Genomic DNA, 14,213 nt, shown 5'->3' on the forward strand with positions numbered 1-14,213 from the left:
AATTGTTATCAGTTTGTATATTGAAAAAATCACAATGAAAAAAAAACATAAGCAATCTCATAAGGAAGTGTATTATTGGATTATACTCACCGATATTTCTTCCCACACTTTCTGTTTCATGTTCTTTGGAACAGTGGGTCATGACTTTATGTTAATTGGCACCATGGATCTAACAACAGAGCCTATAAAAGATTGTAGTGCCTTCTCATTTTCATTGTACACAGGTCGTCCCATGTCATCATATTCAATCGTCGACTTTTTTCCCCATCTTGTAGCAGCAATAAGTCTGCACATTGATGTAGGCCCCCGAGTCTTCTTCTGCCCAGTAATAGAAGGTTCTTCTATTTCAGTCTCTCCTCGTAGCTCTGCAGCGGCTAACCCATCAGCATCTTGGTGTAGTTCGGTGTCCTCAACTACACGTGGCTCATCATATTTTGCTATTTTTTTGCTGTTTTTTAGGACACATTTTTCTTTTCCCTGCATATAGGAAAATAAATGATGAGATAACGGTATATAAAGTCTGCAGTGACAATATAATAAAAGAAGACGTGATACAAATAATAACATTAACACATACGAACAAGTAAAAATAATACTAGTAAAAATAATAAATATTAATGTAGATGACATAAAAGTGGAAAACATCATTTTTTTCTTGTTTGTTACAAAGAAACTCTCTTTAGAAGATCTAAAGTATCCTTCACGTGTAGGAATACAATGAATATCAACATTATCAATTGGTCGAGCTTCGGGAATTCTGGTCCAAAGATCCTCTTCTCCCTCGTAACATCTATTTGGAACTGGAATCACTATTGACCACCCTTTGTTTAGTGGGTCAGCAACATAAAATACTTGTCTAACTTGACTTGCAAGCACAAATTCATCCTTCTGGTGGCCTCGTTTGTTCAGATTAACTAAGGTGAAGTCACATTCATCATTGTATTGTATTCCTTTGTCATTTGATACTCATGCGCACTTGAAAAGAGGAACATGAAATTGATGATAGTCTAGTTCCCATATTTCTTCAATAACTCCATAAAAAGTCACATTCTCTAACACGGGATTCTTATCTTTGGCACTACAAACAAGCATCATGTTGGCAAGTAGAGAAACACCACTGTTTTGACAAACTTTCTCATCATCCCGCTCTTTTGTTTGGTATAAATTGCCATTTATGACATAGCTATCACACTTTAAGACTCGCACACGTGGTCCATGGGTCATCCATCTCAATGACGATGTCATTCCACCATTGCAACTATCGATTTCAGCAGCCACCTAACATGCATTCCTATTAATTAGTGTGATCAAAACAATGATTAACAAATATTGTATGTTAGCATCTTCTACATCACCTTTGCACGAAACCAGTCAATGAACCTCTTATTATGAGCATCTTGTATCCACCTTGCATCTTTCTGTTTCTTGGGAAACATTGTCTTCAAGAAGGATTTGTGTTCACTGAAGAAGTAAAGTTCTAAAGTTTTATTTTCATGAATACATATGGACTGCCAAGTACATATAATTATCAGTTGGCAGTACACTTACATAATGTATGGAGATATTTCTTCTGTATTTTCTAGAACAGTCAAGTGTGCTTGTTGGAGATCAATTTGTTGGACGATGATTGATGAATTGCTTGCTGAGAATCCAGGAATGCTTGCGTTTGGGTCACATAGTGATTTAGGGACCCCAACAGGATCAAGGTCATTGAGATATTCTGAACAAAATTCAACTGCTTCTTCTGCTGCATATCTCCGAACAATGCAACCTTCCGGATATTTTCGACTGCCTACGTAACTTTTCAACAACTTCATGCATCTTTCAAATGGGTACATCCATCTGAAGTACATTGGTCCACATAATTGGACTTCACGAACAAGATGAACTGTTAAGTGGAGCATGATATCGAAGAAAGAAGGGGGGAAATACTACTCCAATAAGCAGAGTGTAACGATCAAGTCAGATTGCAGCTTATATAACTTGGCTACATCGATAATCTTGCAACAAATATCTTTGAAGAAGAAGCATAATCTTATGACAGCATATCTAACATATTTTGGCAGAGAATTGCGTATGACTATTGGCAGGAAGTGCTGCATTATAACATCAGAATCATGTGATTTCAAGCTACTCAGCTTCATCTCATCCATGCAGACAAGATTCTTCATGTTTGATGAGAAACCTTCCGGAACTTTTATATCCATTAATGACCTACATACTTGTAATCTCTCATTTTTTGTGAATGAGCATGCTGCAGGAGGTAGATATGTTCTTTTCTCACCAATTTTAGGAGCCAATTGAGGCCTAATTCCCATCTGAACCATGTCCAACCTAGCTGCCACATTGTCCTTGGTTTTTCCCTTGATGTTCATCAAAGTATTAATCAGACTCGAAAATATTTTTCTCAATGTGCATAACATCGAGACAATGCCTAACATGTAGGTATTTCCAGTATAGAAGATTGAAAAAAATTGACTTCTTCTTCCAACATTTACTGAAATTTGTAGCTCCAACATACTTTTCTTCTTCAATGTCTTTCACAGTATTCTCCTTTGCTTTTTTCCTTATTTTCCCCTTCACACTTGTTTTCTTTCCAAACTCACATGTTATGTCTGAAAGCTTGTCAAACAACTTAATTCCAGATAATGGCCTACCTGCTTCACCAAGTTCCTCCATGCCATTAAACTCCTTTATTTGCCTCCGATATGGATGAAATCGTGGTAGGAATCGTCTATGCCCAGTAAATGACATTTTCTTCCCATTTTGTAAGTGCTTTGCATAAGTATCCTCACCACATATTGGGCATGCGTAATAACCATGTGTAGTACATCCACTAAGGTTACCATATGTAGGAAAGTCGTTGATGGTCCATAAAAGAACTTCTTTAAGAGTGAAAACCTCCCTTCGATAAGCATCATAAACTCCATCAACTCCTTCCCACAACAGCTGCAAATCATCAACCAGAACCTCAAGGTAGATGTCGATATCGTTTCCAGGCTATTTCGGCCCTGAAATGAGCATCGTTAGCATGATGAATTTCCTTTTCATGCACATGTCTGGAGGCAAATTATATGTGGCCAACATGATTGGCCAGCAGCTGTAGCGACTACTAAGATTGCTGTGAGGATTAATTCCATCGGCTGCAAGTGCCAGGCGAATATTTCTTGCCTCACTTCCAAAGTCGGGCCACATATGATCCACCAATTTCCATGACGGTGAATCAACTGGATGGCGTAACTGACCAATAACTCTTGTGCTATCTGCATGCCATGTTAAATTTCTGGAAGTTTCTAAAGATTTAAACATGCACTTAAATCTTGGTATGGGAGGGAAATACCAAACCACTTTGGCAGGAACACCTTTCTTCTCAATATTTTTCTTGGTTAGCTTCCATCTTGATAAGCCACATTTCGGGCAGTTTACGCAGTCTTTATATTGTTTCCTATAAAGGATGCAATCATTGGAACAAGCATGAATCTTTTCATGACTCAAAGCCAAACAACTCAACGTCTTCTTTGCTTCATAAATTGACGATGGCATATTGTGGTTATCTGACAGCATGTCCCCAAAATCTGCTAGTAGATCTGAAAATAGAGCATCACTCATCCCATGCCTTGCTTTGGTATTGTATAGTTTTACAAGTGCGCTCAACTTTGTGTAACGTTTGCATCCCTTATACAGTGGCTTCTCTGCTTCCTCCAAAAACTTCATAAATGCTTCTGGATTTTCTGTATGGTTATCATACGCTGCCTCACACAAATTAACAGTTTCAAAATCATCATGACAATTATCAGTTGGCTCTTGGTTGTCACTCGAATTTAATCTATCCTTCTCCACAGCCTCGCCATGCCAAATCCAATTCAAATAATTTTTATTAAAACCATTGAAGTAAAGATGCTCCCGAATCCACATACCGCTCCCTTTTTAAGATTCATACATTTGCAACAAGGACAATGAATTAAATTGGGGTCGATATGTGGATTCTGCAAACAACTTCTAATGAATTGTTCCACACCCTCCTCATACTCTTTGGACCTCCTATCTAAGTAAATCCAGGATTTATCCATTATAGTACAACAGAATCCCAAGAAACTTCTTCAGAATTATCGTGTTAAAATTATTTACCGCTAGCTCAATGTGTTCTTTGATCAAAACCTGAAGATACTACATATATGTTAAGCAAAAGTTAGAATAAGACTGCAAAAAGGTAGTCAAATTCATATCAAGCACAGTTTCGTATTTTATACTCATTCTAACAGCTGTCAATATTTTCTACTCATCATGAAGAAAAATAATGCATATTTTGTACAATATGTGGATATATAAAGAACGAAAGCATGGGATGACTCATAAATCTCATGAAGTATAGTCAGTGCTCATCAATAAAAATCTATATTTGTGCAGCTGAAATGCATTCTTCTACATCAAAAACCAACAATTTTAATTGGTATAAACTTTCACAACAGAAATCAATCCCACAATACACGATCCACAACAACAAACCAAATAAAGAACAACCGAAAACAGAAGTATCTACTCTAAGAAAGCATCATGAATCAGCCCTTTAGGTAATGACCTCGTAAACATAGAGACTGAAAAAAAAAACAAAAAAAATTTCCAAACACTTGTCTTTGTTGGAAGAATAGCACCAAACCTACAACAAATTGGAGACCGTCTAAAACATGATTTTGCAAAATAAAGGAGGAGAAAAAGAAGAAGAATAAGAAAAAGAAATTGAAGGAAAGAAACTTGGACCTCAGCCTTCCGCCAGCTCTGTCAAATTGAAAACATACGGTATATCTCAAACACTTGCAACCTAAACCCTGCGTAAGAAAGTTCAAGTTGCCAAACCTTATTTTTGGCTGACTGCTGCAAACCTTCGTCTCTGTTGCCTAAGACTCCAAATCAAAAGCCCTAACGAGGGGGAACAGAGAGGACTGAAATGAAGGGGAAGGAAGAGGAGGTCCAACAACTCAATTTCAGAAGAGGAGCATCGAAAGCCCTAACCCAAGAAAATGAAAGGAAGTGGGGGGAAATAAAAGTGGTCAGAGTCTCTTTGTAAAAATAAAAGTTAACTCTTTGTACTATTACTTCGGAGTAAACACTAAAAAATGTATTCACACGTTACTACTTCGGTATTTAACAAATTTCCGAAGTAATAGCTTATTTCAGTTTAAAGCGAAGCCCGTGTTTTTAAATCCGCGAAGTCTATATTTGTATATACTTCGTCAGTTTTTGCAGCGAAGTTGCTTATACACTTTTACTTCGTATATTTAAATTGACGAAGTAAATTGTGGCGAAGTAAAAAGTCATTTTTCACATAGTGGGGCCGACCCTTTGCTTGGTGCCCAAGCATGTAGGGGTCGGCCACAATAATTCAAATAAGGAGGGGTGTTTTGAATTTTTTAAAATATTCTCTTTGTAGAAAACAACAAGTTTTAAAAGAGAGATTTTAAAATTTTAAAACTTTCCTTATTTGAATTAGGCCACATGTTTTAAAAGAAAGTTTAAATGATTTTAAAACTTTCCTTTTTTAACCATCCTCATGCTTTAGAAGAAAAAGGAAAAGAAGTTTTAAAATTTAGATTTTCTATCATCATGTTAAAAAAGGAAATTTTATAGGAGAAATTTTAAAATTTAAAACATGTTTTTAATTTTTAGAACTTTCCTTTTTTAACTCCTACTTTAGGAAAGAGAGCTTGTAAAATTTTATAAGAGTTTTTCTTCTTGTAAAATTTTATAAAAATATATTTTCTTCCTCTTTAAGGGGGTCGACCATCCTTGCTTGGTGTCCAAGCAAGGTGGCCGGCCAAAAAGAAAATAAAATAAATCATCATCTAAATTGATTTGGTGATTGATTCAATCAAGTGGAAAGAAAAGGAAAATTAAAAGGGAAAAGGAAAAACTAGAGGAAGATTTTAATTTTTATAAAAATTCTTCCCTTATTTGCTTGGGCAAGTATTATAAAAGAAAGGGTGGGGAGGCTTCATGAGACACAACTCTTATTCTCTTACTTGGAGGATCTCTTGGTGTGGCCGACCCTCTCTCTTCTCCCTTTCCCTTTGCTCTCTTCTCCTTGGTGGTGGTGGTGGTGGTGGCAGAATTTTAGAGGAAGAGGAAGAAAGTTTTTGGGTGGTGTTCATCTTGGAAGATCGTCGCCCACACGACGTCCAAAGCGAGGCGAGGAATACGGCAGAAGATCTCAAGATCATTACCATACAAAGAGAATGTATAATTAGCAATTGTTTTCCGCATCATGATAGTTATTTTTCTTTATATGAATTCCAAACACAAGAAACATTAAATCTAGTATTTCAAATTAGTTTTTCGAGTTTGTGTTTTCTTTGTTTTCGAATTTATGATTCGATTGTTCTTTTTGGTTAACCTAGAGTTATTTAAGGAAATTAAATATTATCTTTCCTTAAAAGACTTTGTCTAGGCGGTGGTGGTTGCTCCTATATCCAAGAAGACTATGTACTTCGCCATGCAGTCTGGAAGTCAATTTTGGAAATTAATATTTAATGAAATTAATAACATAGGTGGATTTGAATCAATAGTGTTAAGTTCCGATTGCGATTCAAATTTAAACCATTAAGAACAGATAAGTTAAATTTGAAATCAATGATGTTAAGTTCCGTCTGTGATTCCTAATTTAACTTCTAAAGAACACAATATGTTATTTAAGGAAAGGTTCGACACTTTATAAAAAATTTTGTACAGTGGAATTGATACGTTTTCCTAGGACTAACCAACAATATGAGAATAAGTTATTATCTAATTTCAAATATTCATTCCCTTATTTATATTATTATTCCTATAATCCAAACATTAACAATGACAATCAATGATTCTCATTCTCATTCTCCACTCTTATTCTCCTAAATCAAACATCCCTTATATTTTGTCTGTGAATATTAAATTAATTATTATATTCGTTTATAGATCTCCGATCCAAAAAGTTGAACTCATGCATAACACGCAATATATACTTAATTCTTCATGCCCAACACCATCCAATAACTGATGAAATGATAATATAAATTGTAAAATTTTAATTTATTCAAAGCCGCCCGCAGGGGAGAAGAAAAAAAAAAAACAAAGAGCGTGCACTGCACATGGTTCATGATTCATGGTTCATGGTTCATGGTTTACGATTCATGGTTAGCAGCGATGAAATTTCATACGTCATGATAAGTGATGATATTATGGGGTCGAATCCTAGGATTACTAGGACGTAAATATCTGAATTCTGTACAACACATTTCATCACCACTTATCTTCTTGACTGTCATGATTTATTTCCCTCTTTATGACCTGAAGCCGGGTGTGACGAAAATATTGAGAACGAACGATTTCACTTTTTCACTTTTTGTCACGGGGTTAGCAGCCGATGGATAGAGGAGATGCGAAGGAGAGGGCATAAAGTTTCCTGGCATCTAAAGGTTATGCATGCATGTTTTGCTAGAGGTTTTAGCCTCCGTTCTTACAAATTAATATATATATCTTTCCATTATCTTATCACAAATTAATTAAATGTGCAAGTGGCGATGGTGATGGGCTGCGTACAGATGTATCTTTCGATTATTATTTTTGTTCATGTCTTACGGTGTTAGCTTTAAGGGGTTGGTTCAGATGCATGCATTTGTTCTGGTTCATCTCGGCCGCCGCGCTCGATTGATTATGCATGAGCTAAATGAGGATTACGCGCACTCAAGCTGAGAAGACGCATGGGACCAACCACAGCCAGGTGCATGCATTGCATGGTCTGACAGAAAGAGAGAGAGTCAGAAACAAGCTTGTGAACAGGCCAGGACGGTAAATGAGTCCAGCCGAATTCAGATTTGTGATGTTGAAACTTATAAGATAAAAAAGTCGAGTTCAAAGAATTAAGGGGTTAAAATGATGGTTCAAATTTTATTTGGTTCAATTTTTTTTTTATGAATTTGAATTTAATTTAAATTTAGTTTGAGTTTGATTTATTTATATGTTATTAAATAATTAATTTAAGATTATTTAATTATTTGAAAATTTTATTTTTTATTAATTATTAAGCTTCGTTTTAAATTTAAATTTAAAACGTAACTTAATAATTAATAAAAAAATAAAATTTAAACTCGAGTTCTTGCTTATTATATAAGGCATGAATATCGAAAAAGAACTCGGATAAAATATATAACATCCAAGTCGATATTTAAATATGTTCGAATAGTTCGTATACTTAATCCAACTCAAAGTGGAATGATATTAAAAAATATGAATGCTCAATTTATTTTTCACATTGGCAAATATTAAATGTTGAAATATGATTATTTTATTTATTTTCGTGAATAGATTACCTATCCAGTAACTACTAAAACATATTTAATATGAATTTAGAATATCTATATAATATTATATCAAAATTTACAATGTGTAAAAATTATCCGATAAATTTTATAACAGTCTCGAGTCCATAATTTTGAAATAAAATTATTAGAGGGCCTCATTTGATATTTGATGCTTGGTAAAATTTGGGTGTTTTTTTAAAGTTTTGTTAAGTTTATTGCAGAGGTTTAGGTTGACACACAGATCGAAGTCTATTATTATTATTATTATTATTATTATTATTATTATTATTATTATTATTATTATTATTATTATCTCGTTCATCCCCCCTGGCAATTGTCGCGTCACTTCCTCTCCACTTGCTCTCTCCACTTGCGCCTCTGCGGAGACGGATGCAATGCATCCCAAATTCCCAATGGCAAAAGCGTGATTAAATTGCTCTCGGTTTGGCGCACATGGTCCGTCCATCCTCCAGATCGTCTTACCCATCTCATCGCGACCGTCCATCACCTGTCGCTTTCCTTTCGTCCTTTCCGCTCCCCCCACTTCTTTTATGAGGCGACGTCCCTTCCTTCTTCTCCCTCTCCGCAGTTTTTCCCTCTCCGTCGTCGGGGATGTTCTTCTGATGCGTTCTGAGATTTGCGTCGATTTGAAGGTGCTGTTTTTCTCTTCGATCGGATCTCTTTTGTCGCTACTCTCTCTGCTGTGGTTCGTGGTGGCCGGATTCGTTTCGTCGGGGTTGCTCCTTGCTCGTCTGCACTCATGGCAGCTCTTGTCAAGCGCCGAGGTAAATCTTATCGGCTCTTTTCTAGCTTGCCTTCCCTTGGTCGTTCATGTTGTTTGTCGGAAATCGGCAAATTTGGGGATGGATCTGTTTGGCTTCTGGTTTTTCCTATAAAGTATTCTTCATAACGGGAATTATTTGCTTTGAACTGCTAAACTCGATGAAACTGATGTATTACAGAATCATTGATTAATTTTTCTTCAGATTCGTTTTTTTAGAAGAAAACATGAATCATAGATTTTTTTTGTCAATGACTTCAAACGTACTGGGAAGAGTTTCTGTATTGCATCATGGTTCTACTCTAGGATTGTTGTTTCCATTGAGATCTGCTTTTCACTTTGTGTTCCATTGCTTTTCATCCTTTCGTATGCTCAGCCACTGGGACTGATGGGGGTTTGTAACTTGGATTTTGCAGTCAGTGATGACATCTCCCCTTGTGGCCCTTTCCTCTCAAATCTCATGGAACAGGGACTTCTTGTATCTCTTGTTCGTTCCGTTGATGGTCACTGCCTTCCTCGCAAGAGGCCTCGGGTCATTGCTCCTCTCGTCCTCGGAGTTGGAGGGAGAGTTGCAGATGTGAAACAGCGACCCCGCTCAATCGACACCCTTCCTGATGAATGCCTCTTTGAGATCCTTAGACGGTTGTCAGGTGATAAGGAGAGGAGCAACTCTGCTTGTGTGTCTAAGCGTTGGCTTACGATTCTGAGCAGCATCCGTTCTTCTGAGCTTGCAGCTCAGATGAAACCTAGCGTCAAATCTTTGAAGAAGACCTTGCCAGATCTAAACAATCATGTACCTGCAACTGAGCACGAAACTGAGAACAATGGATTTCTTACCAGACGCTTGGTCGCAGAGGAAGCTACTGATATCAGACTTGCTTCTATTGCACTTGGAACTTGTAGCCGTGGTGGACTGGGCAAGCTTTTCATCCAAGGAGGTGACTCGACTAGGGTCTCTGATGTTGGGCTCTCTGCAATTGCTCATGCATGTCCTTCCCTACGGGTCTTATCTATGCGCATGGTACCCTTGGTCACCGATGCTGGTATAGCAGAGATTGCTGACGGATGCCCATTGTTGGAAAAGCTGGATCTTTGCCAATGCCCACAGATCTCAGACAAGGGCTTGATAAGTGTTGCTCAGAAATGCCCCAACTTGACATCGCTCGCTATTGAGGCATCCTCAAGCATAAGTAATAAAGCTCTTCAGGTTGTTGGTCGTTGCTGTTCTAAATTGAAGTATATTACTATCAAAGACTGCCCACAAGTTGGTGATCAAGGGATCGCAAGCTTGGTCTCTTCTCCCTCATCTTCTCTGGAAAGGGTAAAACTTCAGGCTTTGAACATTTCTGACTTAGCCCTTGCAGTTATTGGCCAATATGGAAAGAATGTAATGGATCTGTCTCTGATTAGTCTGAAGAACGTGGGAGAAAAAGGATTTTGGGTCATGGGCAACACTTGTGGGTTACAGAAGTTAAGGTCCATCACGATCAACTACTGCAATGGGCTTTCCGACATAGGCTTGCAAGCTATTGCAAAAGGTTCACCTCTTTTGAAGCAGCTCTCTGTCCACAAATCTTGTGACCTGTCTGATACTGGTTTGGTTTCTTTTACTGAAAAGGCAAGGGCACTTGAGAATTTACATATTGAGGATTGCCACCAGTTGACTCTGATGGGTGTCCTTGGTGCTCTTCTAACATGCAACCCAGAGTTGAAGTCACTATCTCTAGTCAGATGCTTGGGCATCAAAGATATAGACTTTGCACCAGCCCAACTACCATCATGCAAGTCACTTGAGTCCTTGACCATTCGAAACTGTCCCGGTGTCACTAGTGCTAGCTTACAAATGGTTGGGAAAATCTGCCCTCAGTTACAGAAACTCGACTTTGGTGGTCAATCTGGAGTTACTGATGCTTCACTTGTTCCACTGATCCAGAGCTCTGAGGCAGGTTTTGTGGATGTCAATTTAAGTGGGTGTGTTAATGTTTCTGATTCCCTGGTCACTATGTTGGTTAAGGCGCACGGAAGCACTCTGAAGACGCTTAGTCTTGATGGTTGTAGGAAAATCACTGATAGAAGCACCATGGCAATTGCACAGGGCTGTCTCGTGCTCGAAGAACTGGATTTATCATGTTGCTCAATAGGCGATTATGGTGTGGCAATCCTTGCATCAGCAAGGCAGCTTAACTTGCGTATGCTTTCTCTTGCAAATTGCACAAAGGTCACTCAGAAAAGTCTGCCATTCTTGGTAAACATGGGCCAGTCAATGGTGGGTCTAAATCTGCAGCACTGCCACTTGATCAGCCCTTGTGCAATCAGTTTGCTTGAGGAGATGCTGTGGTCGTGTGATATCATTTCCTAGATGAAGAGAAGCACGCGCTAGGTAGTTTTCAGAATAACCAAGCTTTCACGTTCTTCAGTACCAGAGACTACGGATAACATAAGTCCGTTTCAGTTTGTTTTTTAGTCCATTCTTCTCTGGAGTTGGGCAACTTTTGGTCACCTTCCCTGGATCTATGGCCGATCGTTTTTACAGATGTTCTTAACGAAGGAACTCTGTTTTGGGGAGTTTAGCAGGCACTCAACGGCTGGTTTCCTTGATTTTGGCCTTGGTTCTGGTGATCACCACATGGAGCCTCTATCCTAGTTTTTCTCTCGTGAGTCTTGTTATCTCATGTTCTTGATGTTTTTTTTTTCTGCGATCATGGTTCGGATTACCAAGGAACCTGGATACATGGTTTCTCTTGGTGTTTTCGCCAAGTTTTCATATTGGTAATGTTTGTCTTGGACTTGCATCAGCAAGTTTCAGGTCAGTCAGTCCGAGTGATGTCTAGCTGTGGGCTTACGTTCTGTGTAATTTGGTCTGGAGTCTGTAATGCTGGTCTTGTTTGGTTGCTTTTGCAGTGTTTTCAGATGCCTGAATTTATGGGGATTGGCTATGGCTGTGATAATTCTTAATTATCGCACGCCATGACAACCTTGTCTGGTTGTTTTTTTGTTCGCCAAAACCTGTTTTTTTAGGCTGATGGAAAACTGTAATCTGTGCATCCTTATTATATAATGAAATTAAGTTGTTTAATAATGGTTACTATGGTAAGGCTGCCCTTTAATAAATGATTATTGCTCGGCTTCTCTAGCTTTGCTACTTGTGAGCTGATTCTGTGTTTGTGTTGTTCCTGGTTTCACTGTGGTGCTATACTAAGGTTTTTGGAGAACTATAATGAAACATTATTAATTATATATTTTTTACGATCATGTTTGTCTTATTTCCGTTGAAATTTGATGACATCTATGCAATTTAGATACTCCATCGCAAAGTGATAGAATGTAGTCGTGGTGTCCCTGCGGGATGTTCAGATATATATAATATAAATTTCTGATGGACGTATGTCCTTAGGTTTTTTTTTTGTCCTTAGGTTTTTTTTTTTTAATTATTTGATGGTGGATTATAAGTTGATTTTATTTTAACTATTTGTTGGTGGATTATAAGTTGATTTTATTATTTATCATATTTTATATAATTTAAGGATGTATTATGAAAAATATTTAATATGAATCTAACTATCTTTTACTAGAATGGAATGGTACGATACATCACTATATAACTTAGTTAATTTGGATGTGAATAAAACAAACTCATCTTTGTTTCTTAAGAGTAGTTCTCAATTTTTCATATTTACAATATTATAAAAATCAATATATTTACAAGTAAATTAACACTGAATAATTCATTTAAGGCTCATCTTAATTTTTACTCTCTTTTTATTCATTTAAGCGGCTGCTGGTAATTTTAAATGTTTCTTTATGATAATAATTAAAACAGACTTTTATTTTTTTTAAGCTATTAAAGTCACATCTTTTTATGATTTATTATGAAAATAACACCTAGAAATTAAAATATACTATGCTTTTGGACCACACTTGATAGTGCGATCAGAGGCTCGTAAAAAGTCTTCATAGAATATTCAAAAAAAAAAAAAATATATATATATATAAGGTACACCTTGTGTGACATCCGACGTGGGCGATATGAACACAGATTTCTTGGATCATTTTTTTAATGATTCAGGGGATGTATCACTTGTACTTATGGCCAGATCACGGTCGCGATCCGATTGCAAATGGTTGCGATCCTTTCTGGGGTTCACCGCCCCCGCCATGTTATAGTTTTTATTCGGAGCGGGCGGCCGGAGGTCGTCCGAAGGCCTCCGGTGGTGGATAAGTGTCTAGGTTACTGGACGTCGAGCGAGGGTGTCCTCCGGACGACCTCCGGCCGCCCGCTCTGAACAAAAACTATAATCTGGCGGGGACGGTGAACTCAGGAAGGGATCGTATCCATTTGCAGCCGGATCGCGACCGCGATCCGACCGTAAATGCGAGTGACACATCCCCTGGACCACAAAAAGTGATCCAGGAGATCCTGCCCAGGGCGATATAGTATAGTGTTATGATAATTTTTTTCTTTTTTCTCTCTCATTTGCATACAACAAAATAAAGTTTTCTTTTCTATCTTTATGATTGCATATAACAACCACTGTAATACTAATTTTTAAAAATCAGCATCACAGCTTAAATACACCAGTTGTCGTCTTATTACTAGTTTTTAAAAACTAGCACTAAGTTCATTACCTTTGTTAGGGGCGGAACTAGGCCCCTTATAACAAGTGGGGCAAAATATTTAAGCACAATATTTTATATAAAAATTACATAACAAAGCATTTTACAAGAATTCTCTACGAGTACATGTATTTTGAAAACGACATAATATTAATTCATTGTCAATTGTATCAAAAACTTCATTTTCAATAAAAGTAACCAAATAATCATTCATCCACCGATCTCCCATTTGATTTCGAAACCAATTTTTCACAATCTTCATCACAGAAAATATCCTTTCCATAGTTGTTGTAGCCACCGATAATACAAGTGAAGTTAATAAGCTTATAACTAATGGATATACAATATCGCTTCTTGTTTCAATTAATTCCCTCGCAAGACTTTCTATTCCTTTCAAATTTGAAAACTCTTTACTGGATTTCATATCTATATAATAATTATCAAACTAATTAGCTAATGCCAGAATCTCAACTGATGAAAAATCTGCA

General features: G+C 37.2%; 1 protein-coding gene across 1 annotated transcript; it reads left to right on the forward strand.

The window, feature by feature from the left end:
- The first annotated feature begins 8,896 nt into the window (after window positions 1–8,896).
- On the forward strand, window positions 8,897–12,190 carry LOC122038737 (EIN3-binding F-box protein 1-like). The gene is made up of 2 exons (XM_042598647.1): window positions 8,897–9,115; window positions 9,528–12,190. Exons 1-2 carry the CDS (start codon window positions 9,091–9,093, stop codon window positions 11,468–11,470), a joined length of 1,968 nt encoding a protein of 655 aa, XP_042454581.1. The 5' UTR covers window positions 8,897–9,090; the 3' UTR covers window positions 11,471–12,190.
- Window positions 12,191–14,213: the final 2,023 nt, after the last annotated feature.

Source organism: Zingiber officinale, chromosome 1A (genome assembly GCF_018446385.1).
Source record: "Zingiber officinale cultivar Zhangliang chromosome 1A, Zo_v1.1, whole genome shotgun sequence".
In the NCBI taxonomy this organism is placed as follows: domain Eukaryota; kingdom Viridiplantae; phylum Streptophyta; class Magnoliopsida; order Zingiberales; family Zingiberaceae; genus Zingiber; species Zingiber officinale.

Coding starts and splice junctions, on each gene's coding strand:
- LOC122038737 (XM_042598647.1), top strand. CDS start 9,091: ATGGCAGCTCTTGTCAAGCGCCGAG. Junction 9,116..9,527: donor AGCTCTTGTCAAGCGCCGAG/GTAAATCTTATC, acceptor TGGATTTTGCAG/TCAGTGATGACATCTCCCCT.